This window comes from Solenopsis invicta, chromosome 15 (assembly GCF_016802725.1).
Source record: "Solenopsis invicta isolate M01_SB chromosome 15, UNIL_Sinv_3.0, whole genome shotgun sequence".
NCBI lineage: Eukaryota > Metazoa > Arthropoda > Insecta > Hymenoptera > Formicidae > Solenopsis > Solenopsis invicta.
This window is the reverse complement of record NC_052678.1, coordinates 2,198,658-2,215,472: the sequence shown is the minus strand read 5'-3', so window position 1 is coordinate 2,215,472 and position 16,815 is coordinate 2,198,658. Positions and strand designations below refer to the sequence as shown.

The 16,815-nt window shown below is 30.8% G+C and overlaps 2 protein-coding genes and 1 long non-coding RNA gene across 7 annotated transcripts; 1 reads left to right on the top strand and 2 right to left on the bottom strand.

Moving 5' to 3' along the window:
* Positions 1-176: 176 nt before the first annotated feature.
* LOC105198860 (cytochrome c oxidase subunit 5B, mitochondrial) lies at positions 177-1,500 on the bottom strand. Its single transcript, XM_011165706.3, has 3 exons — positions 1,302-1,500; positions 1,018-1,088; positions 177-564 (listed from the first exon to the last, which is right to left on the bottom strand). The coding sequence occupies exons 1-3, from the start codon at positions 1,378-1,380 to the stop codon at positions 358-360; spliced, it is 357 nt and encodes a 118-aa protein (XP_011164008.1). The 5' UTR covers positions 1,381-1,500; the 3' UTR covers positions 177-357.
* Positions 1,501-2,972: 1,472 nt separating this feature from the next.
* On the bottom strand, positions 2,973-13,505 carry LOC105198862 (peptide methionine sulfoxide reductase). Of its 5 annotated transcripts, none has more exons than XM_026138687.2 (5): positions 13,172-13,505; positions 10,188-10,352; positions 9,834-9,954; positions 7,238-7,374; positions 2,973-5,145 (listed from the first exon to the last, which is right to left on the bottom strand). In XM_026138687.2, exons 2-5 carry the CDS (start codon positions 10,346-10,348, stop codon positions 4,908-4,910), a joined length of 657 nt encoding a protein of 218 aa, XP_025994472.1. In that variant the 5' UTR covers positions 10,349-10,352; positions 13,172-13,505; the 3' UTR covers positions 2,973-4,907. The 5 variants fall into 5 exon arrangements, with proteins under 5 accessions (XP_025994472.1, XP_011164010.1, XP_011164011.1 ...); XM_011165708.3 differs by having other exon boundaries at positions 10,188-10,349; positions 13,172-13,389; XM_011165709.3 differs by lacking the exon at positions 13,172-13,505 and adding an exon at positions 10,411-10,688 and having other exon boundaries at positions 10,188-10,349.
* LOC120359634 lies at positions 10,762-16,361 on the top strand. Its single transcript, XR_005576416.1, has 2 exons — positions 10,762-11,417; positions 16,160-16,361. It is a non-coding gene; the product is annotated as an uncharacterized LOC120359634 (long non-coding RNA).
* The last annotated feature ends 454 nt before the right edge of the window (positions 16,362-16,815 follow it).

The window sequence follows — 16,815 nt, the reverse complement described above, 5'->3', positions numbered from 1 at the left end:
AAACTCATACTCATAATTCAGTTTTATAGAATTTATTTTAAAAGCGAGTTTCATTGTCTAGCAAAGATTACTGGACAATGAAAGTTCATTCTACATGAGGATACTTCGAATGTATCTTGATTTTAGTAAAGAGTTTGTAAATAAATATCAGTGACAATTAAGAACAAAATGTGAGATGATATACATAATATTTACAATATTTATTTCTGCGATTTCCATACAATAAGTGATCCATTTAAGTTTTTCGAGAGGATGGAGGCAGGACATGGTAAATAAATGAAAATAGACAATTACTGTCTAATGTAACATTAATTCTATGTTGAAAACAATCCACTATCTCGCACGTCCTTAGGAATATTATATAGGTGCTTTTTCAACCAGTTTGAACCAGTGGCCGCACTCGCAGCGCCGTGGTGGACCTTGATGCAGCCACATCCAGTTCACATGTAACGAATCCTCATCGCAGATGCAACCCATTATGCGACTCTCAAAGGCGCTATAGACTATATTGGGATCTTCCTTTGTGCTGGTTGCTCGCCGCTTTATAGTCATGTTGTATGGATCCTGAAAAAAATACAAGTTAACATGTATCATGTGTCTTTTTCTAAAAAGGTAAACTAAAAATATATATTAAAAATAAAAAAATATATAATTAATTTTTACTGTTTCTGATAACATCAATCTTCTATGATCTATTGATTGCTGTTAACATTCATCACTGAGGTGTATTGAAGAATAACATGGTAATAATAAAATGTATACAAGTATATAAAAAAATGATTGTGAAAGAAATAGTCTCATTATAATATTGGCTTCTTATCTTTGATACGAGGTCTTATCAAGAGCTTCATTTCTTCAAGATTATCACTTACAAGAATGTATCACAATGATTAGTGTCATTAATAATCTATCACTATTATACAATCGTTAATATTTCAAAAATATCACTAGTATGTCAAAACCATAAGAATGTTTTCACATAGGTATTCCAGGTGAGCTGGAAATGTCAGAACTTACATCGTTACCGGCTAAATGAGCGAGCATCTCCCTTTTCTCTAAGCCTGTGGCATGATCGAGCGGATCGGCAACTGGCAAAAAAAAAGAAGACATGTACACATAAATCGAGCTATTTGTTTTTGCCTCTCTGCTATATCATATGTACGCAATTCGGCCATGGGCCGAAAGTCAAAATCAATGGGCGAACGAAAAACATTACGTAATGCGGATAAACGTAAAAAAGCGAGGAACATGTGTAGGACAAACGATTTAGCGAGACAAATCGTCCCGGGAATGATATTTACATCCTTTCCTTTGGACGAGGCTATAGGAGATCTGCCGTCGACATGTTTGGAGCGCGGTGCGGGCGCATAACCATGCCATTTTTGAGAATGCAAAAGATATCACACTAACCAAATCGTCTCGACCCGACTGGGTTAAGTCGTCGGTCTTTCTGTCGTGGATTGAGCGATGCGCAGATTGGTACAAAATCGTCGTCCTGCCACTCCCGCCGAGCGAGCGGCGCGCGAGGCGCCGCGCTACCAGATTACCGACAAATATCGAAATATTGTCCAGAAGGAAAATTATAACTTTATTATAAAAAATTATTTTAGATTAGAACTTTGGATATACCTCTATAAGCGCTACAATATTTTTAAAACATTATACAAATATTATAAAAAAATAAAATAATGTTACAAATATTCCGAGAATATATTTTTTAATGTGTAGAAATATTGTATTAATGTTATAAGTTCGCTTTATACATTCTTGGTATATTATTTTAATATCTGTGAAATATATATTATGAAAATGTTCTACAAATATTGTTTTTGTTTAAAAATTAATGTGAATTATTATGCATAAAATATTCATTAAATTTATAATTATTACATTTAAAAGTTATAATATTTTCGATAATTTGAAAAATTTAAGTAAATAATAGTATTTACTTCTTATATAATATTCATACAATATAGAAGTGTTAAAAGACTATCGCTTAGTAACAATCAGCTTCCTCTGAGATGCGTTCAAAAACCAACTCTATAAAGTTGATTCCACTTTTATGAAAACTTTTCAAAATGATAAGAATAGTTTTAGTTGCCCAAAAAGTTTTAAAATTCTTAATTGATTATAGAAAAAGAACTCTTCCGAAGAGTTGCCAGAACTCATATATTATCTATTCGTTAATTTTTTTAAGTTTGCAAGAAATTTATTATTTAATAAAAAAATTATGTTTAGGTATTTAAATAATAATAAGGTATTTAAATAATAAGGTATTTAAATAATTTGTAATTTTTAGATTACCACAAGATATTAATTAAAAAAATAAATGGCTTGAAGTATTAAACTTAAAATATTGGTGTCAGTATAGTTTTGAATATAGCTCCGCGTAGTCACGTTCTTCTGGCATCCCAGAATCCCAGCTTTATGTAAACCCGAATATAGCCGAACACTACAGAAAACGGAAATAGCCGAAGTGCTGGTAGTCCCCCCTTACCGCTAATCTCAGCTACAACTCGTAAAAAAGCTCTGTTTACCTTAGTTTATGGCATTTATGGTTGAGCGTTAAAACACATGTAAACTTTTCTTTTCTTTGATTGTGAATTTTTTATCTCGCAATTAGTTTAGAATGAAAAATGTTAAGAATATGGAAGTTCGAGGTGCGATAAAAAGATTCACAACGAGATACGAAAGTCTCGAGGATATGAAAATCTTGAAAACAGGTTTGATTGTAAAAGGATTTACGCCGTATTTAGATAAAGATGGAAACAGTATTTATTTAAAAAAAAATATTTTTATTATATATATGTATACAATTCTAAATATACATATAAAATATACTTTTCTCTTTATAGTAAAACAAATTCCACTAGATTTTATTATATAAAGAGAAAATAAATTAAAATTAAGTAAAAAGAAATATCTATGATCAAACTATAGATGTTACTCAACTATAAAGAAAAAATATGTCATAGATTATCGCAGTCTTTTTACTTTCATTTTCTTTTCATATAATAGAATGTAGTGGAAATTGAAATTCCCGCAAGAAAGGCACAAGTGTGCTTGGTACGGGTTGGACATATAAGGCTTGTTTTCTATTCCTGCACTAGACTGCACTGGAACGTTCCTTCTTACTTTCGCTAACTTTAAAACATCTATCTATTTCATTTTAAGTGTACACTTATTTAGAGAGTTCAGGAACAGAAAACAAACGGATACTTAACACTCCTATACTGCTAACATAGCTCTACGCGAGTGGGGGTGTGTGAAGAGAGCGAGATAAAGAATATCGGATCTCTTTAATCCGCATTGCGAGTGCATTAAAATGAGAAGTCCGCTCGTCTACTCTGATGTTAACAATCTTTTTAACAATATAGGAGTCCTAAGTATATGGAACTATGTTCCGAAATTCATTGCCAGTATTGAAAATGAATACTTTCCAATTGCAATTTCCCTAGACACTTTCGTGCACACCGCAAATGCGTTCGTGGAGCGTGCTATTTTATCTTTATTTTATGTTTAATGATCGATAAAGATGGAATGACGGAATAGCACTAATAGCGCGCTTTCCAAATGCAGCCGGCAACACAAGTTGCATTCTAATTATTGTAATTGTTGACATATCTGTACTCAGCCCGTGATTACTAGTCGGCTGTGTAAACTAGTGACAAATAATTACTAGCCGCGGCAGCTATAAATAAGGTTGAAACGATGAAAATGCAGTTTCTATCATTTTCAGAAATTAAACAAATGCTAAGGCATAAACATGGTAATTCTATCCAAAATTGTGCACAGTGTATACATTAGTATGCATTTTGTTTCAATTGAGTCGTGCACGTTACATTTTGTACATTTTTTGTATGCAAGATGTGTCAAGCAATTGGAAAGCATCTATAGTAAATGGATGCTCTTCAACTGTAATATCCTTTGATATTTTCGTGTTCAACAAGTTACATTCTAATTGTCGTAATTATCAACAAAATGTTGCACATCTGTACTCGGCCTGAGAGTGAAGGCTATTAATTGGCCGTGTAAGCTTATATTTCCTACAATTAAATAGTAATTGCGACAGCTATAAACAAAATTGAAACAATAAAAACGCAGTTTCTATCTACTAGGAATTAAAAAATGCTAAGCCATGGGCATGATATTAAAAAATAATCCTAACTCTATCCGAAACTGCGTAGCATATACATTACACATGGTACACACTTTGTTCTAACTGAGTCGTAGACAACATTATGCTTTCTTGTGTACATACGTGTGTTAAGCAATTGGAAAGCATCCAACGTAACGTGAAGTATAGATTTTTAATACTGGCGCTGCATATCAGCCTTGATAAAACTGCTTAAAATTGAAGCCGACTTTTCTCCATGAAAATAAAGAAGGAAATTGAGAATCGTAATATTTAATATCATAGTTGTATTTAACACCGCAATGATTTTTATTGTCCAACATGGTATCTTTTTGCGGAAAAATTATTAAAGTACGATTTTCTTATCTATTTGACGTTATACAGTTTATAATTCGTAAACTTGTTCGATAATTTTGTTAAGAAAAGTCAAGTCCAAGTTAGCAAATTTTGTTAAGAAAAGTCAACTCCAAGTTAGCAAATTATGCTATTAAAATTAAGATCGAGCGCCGGAATTTGTGAGCTGTGGGATACATGACGTGAACGTTAAATACAACCACAGCATTAAATATTATGAACAATTTGATATAAACGGTGTCCGGTTAGCAAGAACATTTGAGACATTTGTGTCACCTAGTATACACGTATAAGTATATGTATCAGGCTGTGTGCGCGTGGTTCTCCTCTTCCGAAGAGATCGAATGATGTCCAGCCTACGTCTATTAGTGTAAAAAAATATTCTTGGCAAATTTTTTTCATTGTGCAGCTAGATTTGCTAGCAGTATAAACCACTGCCCTGATTCTCGGTAATATATTTCGTTAAATATTGCGCCGATTTCTCGCTCAATCCTAAGTTTGGTAGTTCACTCTCAAATTGTTCGAGGGTGCCAGCACCCGCAATGTAACCGTTCAATTTGGCCGCCAGCGGAGAGGCGCATAGGATTTCCGGTGTGACGAGCCCCAAGGTCTCGACTAGCCACGGATGATTCTGCAGTCGATATTTCTGATGGTAACTGGAAAGAAAAAAACGTTTTCTATTATTCCAACTTACTTTTACTCACAGTTGAGTATTTAAAAAGTTAAAAATTAAATAATTTTAAATTATTTAATTTTTACTTTTACAGTCAGTCAAGTAAGAGCGTGGCAAGGTTAATTTATAAAAAAATTTATTTAAAAAAATTTTCAAATGCATGTATGCATTGTACTCGATGAGAGCAAAGATGCAATTACGTTAATAATGCGTCACCACCGGCGTCGATAATTGCCTGACATCTCCGAGGCATGCTTCCGACCAAATTGACGGCATAGTCTAGGCGACAAGGACCTCCAAATACAACGAATTTCACAAGATAGCTGTTTTAAAGTGTACGTGCGTTTTCCACAAAGCTTGTGTTTAATATATGCCTACACATTTTTTATAGGATTTGCATTGGGTAATTGCAACGGCCAATCCAATGTAACGATATCAGATTGCTTCTTCCACTCAGTACAAACCGCGCCATTTTTGGACCTTTCGGGTGGTTGCAAAGGAACACAGCCTCGTAGCGCGACGCATATTTGACTCATGGCACTTAACGTGTTTCTACAAAAGATCAATGGTATCTGAACTGAACTGAACCTTTGTTGATAGTGAATCAAGGATAAGGTTTCCCTCTATCAACTCACGAAAGAATTAGGGCGATATCTTTTATCAACTGTAAAACAGGCCTGCTACACTCTTACTTGACTGACTGTAACTACTTATTTTTAAAATACATAAATCTTAATTTATTAACTTTTTTCTAAGTTAAAAATTTATTTATGTAAAAGAAAAAAAATATTTCAATACAAAAACAAGATTTCTTTATTATTTTATATAAACTTAAATTTACAAATTAAATATTAAATTTATTTGATTTATAATGTTTTATTATTTAGAACTATCTAATTAAAAAAATTACTATTCTAATTTAAATAATTCTTTTCAAAAGTAACTTTTAAACTTAATCTTTATGTTATGTAATTTTTAACTGAGTTAATTTTTCATATACTTTTAACGTAATAATTAAAATAATTTTATAAGTGGTTAACTTTAACTTAATTTAGTTTAAAAAAGATATTAATTTATTCAAACCTTACTTTATCTTAAGTTTCTTCTTAAGACTTCTTATCGTTAATATTATTTTATTGTTATCATCTATTTGTAAAGTTGCTAATATTTATTTTTATCAATGTAGATTAACTTTAACCTTAATTTAAAATTTACTTTATTCTTTTCTAATTCTCAGAACTAATAAAAAAAAATAAAGAGTAAATTGAGTCGAGTTAATAATTGGTTATAAAACTTGGACGTGCAATTTGATTTATCAGTAAACCATTGAACGGAAATTCGATAACAATGTTTTAAAAATGTTATCTCTTATCTTAGAAACATTAATTAACATTTATTAATCGTGAATTATTTTTAATTTAATAAACTATATGTTATGTAACTTGATATTACTATTATAAATATCTATGTTTTTTATTATTATACATTATATAATCATATTACACATTAGTAATATTTATATAATTATCTAAATTTGTATTTTATGCGTTTTATTAACTAGTTTATATTAGTTTTATGTAATCAGAATTTCTTTTAGGAAAGGGAAGGTTTTATTAATTTTGTTATTAAATATACAATAATTTTTTCCCTTAATGCCTATTTAGATATTTTAGAGCTTAGAATGTCTACTTGTTTTTAATTATGAATAGGAAAAATATTATTTTGTAAATAATAATTTTTTACTTTTTTCCTAAAGAAAATATAAGTGAAATATAGTTATTAAAAATGAAATGTGTTCTTTAATACAATTATTGTTGTTATGATTACATGCAAAATATTCGAGATCATTTCTTTCTCTTTCCTTTTTTTTATTTACTCAGAGTAAAAAATAAAGTTGTATTTTTTATAATTAAAAATAATAAAAATAACTAAACAATTTTGGAAGATTAAACCTTAATACGCTTATGTTTTAGATGATATAAATTTTATATCAGAATGGTGCAAATAATTACAAAGAATTAAACTCTGAATGAAAGTAATGATATGGATATGAATAAGATAATAATTTTACTCACTCCTCGGCCGGATAAAACTGCGTAAATTTCTTGATCTCCGTGACGAAAACTTCCCCACGCTTCCGCTGTTCTTGTTCACGTGATTTTTCAGCTAGCAACCTTTGCTCCTCGTCATGGTATAAGATCAACGACATGTACTGCAAAAACAAATTTAGCGTTTAGTTGGCACGCAAATGATATGTAAATCGTGTTATTTACTCAGTTAAAAATATCTTTTAGATATTCACAAGACCTCGATGTTTTCTAGAAAAGATATTTCTAAATATGTCTGAAGTTGTTTAAAAGATATCTAAGAAGATTTTGTCGAAAGTATCTTTGTAGAATTTCTACAGGATATCTATTGACATCTGAATGACATTTTAAAAGATATGTATAAAAATAAAAATAAAATAAGCACTATCAAAAGCTTATATAGTTTAAAAAACAATATTCTAATTAATATTCTAACGCATATGAGCTAGCATATGTGTTCGTGCTGATGTTATTTATGAATATTCAACGAAAAATACAGATACCATTTATTCTATGTACATTTAAATAAAAAATAAAAACGTTTCAGTCGCACTTTTAGTCATTTTTCGGGTCAGTTTGTCGTTTCAATTTTAAATGTCGCTAAGTATCATCAAATTATCGCGGTATGATTTAAAATCTAAGAGGACATTAATAATAATTCTCAGTGTACCCCCGCTAATATTTTTCGTCCAGTTCAACTTATGTGAATTTTTCGGAATCAATCTCTTTATAGAAGTTATGATGTCATTGTCCAATATATTATCTTGTTCGATTCTTAGGTATTTATACGATATGTACAGCATGTGTGCATTATTATTTATTATGTATTCTTAATAAGTACCACATCATCATTGAGATGATGAAATGATTATATAAACCGTTCAAGTCTTTTCTGTGAAGATAAAAATATTTATCGTTGAATTTTTGATGGCAGTATACAGAGTCTTGTGTAAGAACATGTGTAAGAATTTGTTATATATCTTATATAAGGCATCTTGCCTTTTAGATTTCTTTCAAGATATATCCAAATATTTGAAAGCTATCTTAAAATGTTGTTAATAAGCTATCTTATCTAATAAGCTATTTTAAAATGTTGCTACAATGTTGTCTAATAAGAAGTATTTTAGATAGTCCCTAGAAGATATCATTTAGAAATCTAAAAAATATCTATATTTAGGCAAACATTTTATAAAGATCAAATCAGTCTTTTAAGTCATTCCACTTTTCTATTAAATATATAATAAATACTTCTAGAAGATATATAGAAGTTTTCTAAAAGGTATCTGAAAAGATTTTGTTGAAGATATCTAGAATTTTTAAAGGATATTTATGTATGTTAAAGGACATCTGAAAAGTATTTCAAGATATATATATATATATATATATATATATATATATATATATACAGGGTGATTATTAATAACTGTTCCCACTTTTTACCATAGGAGCATGCATTTGTAATTTTTAATATAATAATATGTTAGAAATACGTATCCGTCGGTAAATCATGCTCCTATGGTAAAACATGAAAACAGTCATTAATAATCACCCTGTATATATATATATATGATATTTTTGTAACATAAAGTTTTTTCAGATTTCTACAAGATATCTTTAATACATCTCCAGATTTCTGAAAGATATCTCTAAATATTACACAAAATATATTTTAGATTCATAATATCCACTTCAATCAATATAGATTAACTTTTATCTCGATTTAATTTTTTTCTTTCCTTTATCTCCTTTCACCCAGATAGCAACGTGTCTGTATTGCTGCTGGCATACTGCCCTGGTTATCCGTAATTACGTTGTTATCAAAATGCAGCAACTGAGTAAATTCACATTTGTTGACAAATTGATGCCTTGAATAGTATCTTGCTGGCAATTTTAAAATTCTCATCATTAAAATTCATGCTGTTGCCATATGTTACAATAATAACAGTATTTGTCAATAGATAATTATATAATCATCTAGATAATTATCTATTTTGAACAGTTTTCAAAATGTTTCAAGGTGATATATATATATATATATATATATATATAAATTGTTGACGATAAATATATATGGTAAGTTGCTAGAATCATAAACAATTACAGATTTGCATGATTTTGGTTACAGCCGTATCAGATTAGAACTTGAGATCGAGATTGCATTGAAATTTAGCCAATTAAAAAAAAGACTGCTTTAATTGATTAAATTCCAATCAAATCGTAGGCTCAATCTTCAGTCCGACGGAGTTTAAATTACAGCTTAGAACTTGTTCAGATAACATTTGCTTATCTGGACTAACAAAGCATTATCTGGATTAATTCTAGGAATTAAAAAAAAGATGAAAAGTTAAATTGAGATCAAAGTTAATTTATATCGATGGAAATGGCCATAAAAGATATTTTTGAAACTTTTCAAAAAAAGAAATGCAAGACATTTTAAGAGATGGCACAAATGAGATCTTAGAAGTTTAAACGATATCTTTCTGCTTATCTGGATACATCCTGTAAAAATAGAATCTTCAATAACTCTTGAGTCGCTCTATTTTTCGAGTTAAAACAATATAATTAACGTGCATCAACAATATACCTGTCTTTTTATCTTTTTCGTTAGACTATACTCGTGATTGTTCCAGAACAAGTTCAACAGATGTGTGTAGGACACCACTTCTGGATTGTACTCGATATTGATGACCTCCGTATGGTCACCCCTGCAAGCAAGAAGCGAAGAATATGTCAGAATAAATTTTCCTAATCTCAACTGGTCTGTTCTTTACCAACTTCTTGTATAGTTCATCTTGTCTCTTTTATCTCCACGTTGAAGAAAAAAAGAGGGCAGATAAACCGTGCCAGTTTAGCTAAAAAGAACAGACCATCCAACGCGACTGCTGAGAGAGTGCTGAGTGCTGGATGATAGCATTTAGATAGCAACGGATATACTTACATGTTTTTGTACACTGGAATCTCCTTGGTGCCACCGGCGTAGCCGACGCAGGTCCTGATGACGCCCGGCAGCGCCCCGAAGAGGGAGTCCCCCGCCCAGAAGCAGCCCATGCCGAAGGTGGCACGCTTGCTACCCTTGATCTCCTCCAGCTGGCCTGGCATCCTGCTGAACGGGCAAACATTGTTACGTTCGAAGATACTCGGACATGACGAGAAGTGCGCACCGCACTGGTACGCCGAGATGGAACAGTTGTCCGCGAGCAGGGCCCGGATCAAACACGGCAGCACAACGGCGATCACGCGGTACGATCGCGACATCCTCGGCGGCTCCCGCTGCTCGACGATACGCCGCCCACTTTCATGGAGTCGACGCCGCGTCGTTCTGTGACACTTCCACGGTGGCACGCGTTAAACCGGTATCGCCGGCGACGAGCGGTATCGCCCACCCGAGACTCCCGAGACACGATGACGGGGAGGCGAGATAACGCGCGAGGCGTAGAGGAGACCTGAGGAGAGCGGGCGGTCACGAGTAGCGAGAGAGAGAGAGAGAGAGAGAGAGAGAGGGGGGGGGGGAGAAAGCGCACGTGCACGGGGTGTCTACGATCGCACGAGTACGCGTATGTCATGTATCGCGCGGAATGCACGTGCTTGCGGGAACGAAGGTCAGCGAAGGCCGCAATTCCGACCGATTGATTGATTGATTGATCGCGGAATAGCGAGATTGAACGGCGAGCGGTGTGGATCGCAAAATTCTCCGGATATCTCGACCTGGATGTCTGACATTTAGTCTGCTCGTGATAAATTTTTTTCTTGATAATACCGCTTGTCTAATTTCCGCTAATTTTTTGTAATCAATCTTCTTGGGATTATTCCTTTAAACTAATCTTCTTGGGTTTATTCCTAATGATTAATTGTTAAGCTTAAAATAGCTTTGTTTGCAAAACAAAAACAAGCTTGTTTGTTTTGAAAAACGTTTCTAAAAAACGTTAAAAATAATTGGTTGAATTCTCTTTTTTCAGAAACCTCAAAAGAAACCTTTTTAAAAGTTTGAAAAGCCATAGAGAAAGTAATGATCAGAATGACTTCAAATTTTTACGGTTTACATATGTCAAGACTATCTATCGGACGGCAAAAGAAATTTTTCTCTACAGTTACTTTATGTCAATGAGGCCGGAAACTTTTCAAATGGCCCACGTATTTGAGAATACTCGAGTAGGGAATCTAAACGCAGGTAAGAGCTAAGGATTTTGAGGATTTTTTTTCAAATTTTATTAATTTTGATTATCATGGAGAATCCTTAGAAGGGTTATGAAAATATTACATATTTGTAGAACAGGAGCACAGAGCCGAATAAAAAGTTAAATGATATTTTTGAACACTGCTCTTTAGAATAACAATTGATTTATCGAAAAAATATTTTGATATGAAAATTTCATTTAAAAAACCATATTAACAAACTTATATGTTTTTCATTGTTTAACTTTGCACAACTCGAAGTGTATAATATAAACCAAATAAAAGTTAAATAACAAGAAAACACTTGAGTGTTTTCGGGTGATAATTGTTCAAGTTTAAAAACAATGAGGAAGTGTGTGTAATTAAATGCTAAAATATACTTTGAAAACGTTTAGAAGTGCTGAAAAGTAAAAATGCCTTATAACTAATGTTAGTTTTTATGTATTGGCATATTAGCGTCACTAAAAACACGGCGGGCTACTAATTGAATAATTCCATTAACAATTGTTGGAATTCGTCACCTAATAACGGAGATAAAGGGAGTGGTCATAATGTCTACAGTAGTAATAATACCTTCTTCTCCCTAGGTTTTTTTACTATTAATATAATAACCAATTATTACTAAATATTTAGTTATATTAATTATTAATTATTTAATTGACATTTTACCAAAGCTTAATTATTATTATTAAACTCTTTTCTTCATTTATTCAAGTTCTTTTTTTCTCTCTTTGACATGGACGTATGTCATGTATACAGTAATAGATACTATTAGTTATTTAAGACAACTACAAGCGTATCTTATGCTCATTCTTTCAAATTTGATCAGTTAATAAAGCCAATCATCAAAACGATTATATTTAGAACAACGACTCGGTGTTCGATGTTATACAAAATCTGAATCTGCGGACGTTCTTGCACTGCAAAAAGAGTTTGGTAATAATAATCAAACTAATAATAATCATTGCAATTAGTTACTAAACGATTGCCAAATTATTAGATACCAAATACTAATATTTAATCGTAATACTATTTTACTAAAGCTAAGTAACTATTATTAACATTTAATTATTATTATCAAACTCTTATTTCTTTCTTTGTTTGTGATTTTGTCAACATGAAAGAAATAAGGGCAGCTTGAAATTTGACTGAAAAAGTATAATTTTCTATTCATAGAAAATTGATAAAAATATAAAAAGAAAGAATGTAAGTTGATAAAATTTTACTGATAAATTTTACACAATAAAACAAGCTCGAACTGAAAGCACGACTAAAAATCCCGTTGGCTATGTTAAATTTTTTTCGAAACCGATCAGAAAAAAATTTAATTAAAATATTGCAAAAATTTGATTAACATAACAAAAAATAATTTTCTAAATATTTAGTAGATATTAAATTTGGTCATACCACCCAGTCAGTGTACACAGATACAAAAAGAATTATAAAAGAATTCACGCTTATGTCGTCAATTTAGAGTTTATTTTGAGATGCTAAAAGAATTTTTTTTTTTAAAGAGTTCTTTTTGCATCTGAAAATGAATTCTGAATTGATGACATAAACCTGAATTTTTTTTGAATTTTTTGTGCCCACTGGGTAATTTACTCAATGTTTAGAAAAGTGAAATAACTTTTGACTATATTAACAATATATTTAATTGGCATTATTTCACTTAACATTTGATAGATATTACCAAATTCAGTTTTTAAATAGATTATTAGAGTTTTATTTTTATAGAATATCGTCCTTTACCTTAAACTTTATTTGAACTCTCGAACGGCGAGTGTGATTGCTCTGCAGAGTGATGATCTGTCGAATTGTCGCTGTCGATCGGGAGTTGATACACGAGGCTGCTCCTTCTCGGAACGATGAGCGAACTCCTCGTGGAACTGGAGTAAAACTGACTGCTGTGTCTTACGGACAGCATTCGGGTTTTTATGTACGCCGAGCGCATGGTCTCTCCCTACCATCGTTTCCTTCTTGGGCTCTCCCACTTCGTAAACGAAATAAAATGACCGTGCGATTTGCTCGTGTGTTTCAATAGACATAAATAGACTTATATTCTTCTCATTGTACATACCGGAACAAAAGAATGACATAAATGAAAACCTTGAAATTATGATTTTACCTTCGATTTAAACCGTGCAAGGTTGTTACGAAATATATTACATTCATGTTATACGTTACATGTATATAGTGTTAAGTTTAATAAAAATTGTTCTCAATTGTTATTACACCGTTGCTCGTTATCTTGTAATCGAGTTTGTAATTCATGTAATTTCGTTAAGAACAGGTTTGAGTAACATCCAGTTAAAAGATTAAAAGTTAAATTCCTAAAAGTAAAACGTTAACAATTTGTATTGTTAATTTAGTTAATGACAAGTGAATTAATTTTTTACTTGAACTAGTTATTTTTAAAACACATAAATTTTAACTTATTAATTTTTCCTTAAATATAATTTTACTTAAGTAAAAGGCACTTTTCCATATAAAAAACAATATTTTTTTGTCATTTTATATCAACTTAATTTGCAAATAAGATATTAAGTTTATTTGATGATCCATATTGCAATTACATATTTTGTTATTTACAGCAATTTAACTTTAAAAAGTCATGACATTCTAATTTAATATAAGGCTCTTCAAAAAATTTAACTTTTAATTTAACTCTATTTTAACGCAAGTTTTAACTAAATTAGTTTTTTGTTCGTAATAACTTTTACCTAAATTAATTTTATAAGCCTTTTACTTTAACTTATTTTAGTTACAAACTAATATTAACTCATCCTAGCCGAGAAGTATATTTCAGAGTTGCTGAGAAACTTTTTTAATTAAAAGGAAGAGAGACGATATCTTGGAATGTTTTTTTACCAATATAAAATGTATTGGTTATAGATAAACTTTTTTTCTAAATAGAGGTAAACAGTATTGCACGTATACGTTTTTAGTGTGACTTGAAAATATATCAAAATAATAATTTAATACTTGAACTAATATTCCAATTTTATTATAATGTCCTGAGAGATTTTGTTTAAAATTATCATTGTCGTAAATTCCACAATTTTCTTTCCATCAATGAAATTTATTAGTTAATAAATCATTAATATTTTAACTATAGATTATAAATTTTATTACAATGAATAAAAGTACGTGACTTGGGGCTATTAATAAACCTGTAGCTACGGACATACATGTTCTTCTAACTTGAAATAATTGTTAGTAATAGATTTACCGTCTGATGTAATGCGATGTAAATTTGTCATGTTTAGGCCGGAATATGATTATTCCTTGACGCCAATGACTCCGTAATTGCTGGACATCTTTTACCAAGGATACCGATTTCTCATACTTATTGTTAAATAGAACACAAAAGTCATAATGGTATTAGAAGTCACTCATTTGTTACTTGGTGACATCATAATGACATCATAAGGGCAAGGACTGACTTATAAAGTCACAAACGACGTTTTTGTCTCTATTTTCGGTATGCTTAGAATGCAATGACGTCATTATGATGTTCTTATGCTTTTGTGTTTTACTTAGAAAGGTACCACCGACTTCTGAGAAATATTCCATTGTTTCTTTCACTTCTTGGTACGCGTTGTTACATATTTATTGAGATAAAATTATCATAAAACAATACAGAATCTATACAAAATAATAGCGATAAAATATGAGTAATTACAATACAAGATGAAATGTAATAAAGCAGCAAGCATATTTTTTTAGGATTGCACAGATTAATACTGTTTTTTGAAACTAAATTAAAGTTAATGGCTCATAAAATTAACTTAGTTATACTAAAAGTTGCACGCGCGAAAAACTATTTAAAATTAATAAAACTTAGATTTGTCTAAAACAAAAACAAAACAATTACAATATTGATTATAAAAAATATGCGTATTTCTTTTTCATTTTTTTCTTTTAGATAAATTTTTAACTTGGGGAAAAAGTTAATAAGTTGAAGTCTTATATGTTTTAAAATAAAGTTAAAAATTATTAACTTCTTAACTAGCTACAATTTCGTTTTTAGATAATGTAAAAGTGTATCTCGCGTGATTTACTTCATTATCATCAAATTCGATTTGTTAAATACTTATTACAGAAAACGTACAGAACCGAATGAACAATATGACGTCAAATGATATATAAAGTATGATCACACTCGATAAATCATGTATTTAATTAAGTGCGATTATTTGCGCGATATCTGAAGATTCTGTCGAGAATTCTTTTTTTTTATTAGCAAAAATATATATTAAATTATATTTGTCTTTCATCGTAGTGAAATCTGTAAGAAGAACGGATATTACGCGAATAGTTATTTTATTTAAATATCATCGAGGACTAATCCTCGATAAGATTATTGAATACTCGATATCGAATATCAAAGTTCTAAAAAAATAAACATTTAGCTGTATATAATAAATATAAATATGTAATAAATATAAACAAAAATGTAGAAAATTTTGATAAAGCATCTCTTTACTTGAAAGATTCAGATCGCGAGTAATGAAAATGACGAGAGGATATCGAGAGATATCGCGACGTTATCTCGAAATATTTGATTTACACTCGCCTTCCGCTCGGCGAGCAATTTATTTTTGAGGGAGGTAAATCGAACGAATGATCATCCATAAAAAAATCGCTGACGAACGAATTTAAGAAATAAAAAATACAGATAATATCGAGTTAAACTGGAGCGTTTAATGTCACGTTCTTATTTATTATCAATTGTAGCTCTCACGAGGCTCAATAAAGCGCGGTGGTTGCATCAGAAGAGACGAGTGATGCAGAGTTGATTTAATCAGTTCTCAATTGGGAGTCGACTGATGTAATCTTCCTCCCGTGGCCGCTAAGCCATCGCAGATGTTCATATCACCATGACTGTCACTACATGACTATTATCAGTCACTATTCCGTTCCTGACCTGTTACGTATCTTGACACAAGTGGAGTTTGCTGATAACAGCGCGCTCCAAAATGATTCGACAGAAACATCACGATTAAAATAGTCGAAATCATTTTGAAGAATAATTACATGTTAATATATTAATGTCAATTCCGTCTTAAATATAAACGCGAATTGTTGTACGTTCGATAAAAAGGTTTCTGAAAAAATCTAATAAATTATCATAATAAATAAATATTAATTCTGGAATACATAGTCTGTGTTTGATAAGAGCGTGTCTCTCCGGCATAACTTGAAAATTATTTATTGTAATCAGTGTTGGGTAAGTTAATACATTTTTTTTAACTAAATTAAGTTAAAGTTGATGGCACATAAAATTAATTTAGTTACGTTAAAAGTTATATGAATAAAAAATTAACTCAGTTAAAGTTACATTAAGATTAAATTAACGTAAGTTAAAATAAAAGTTAATTTTCCAAATTATT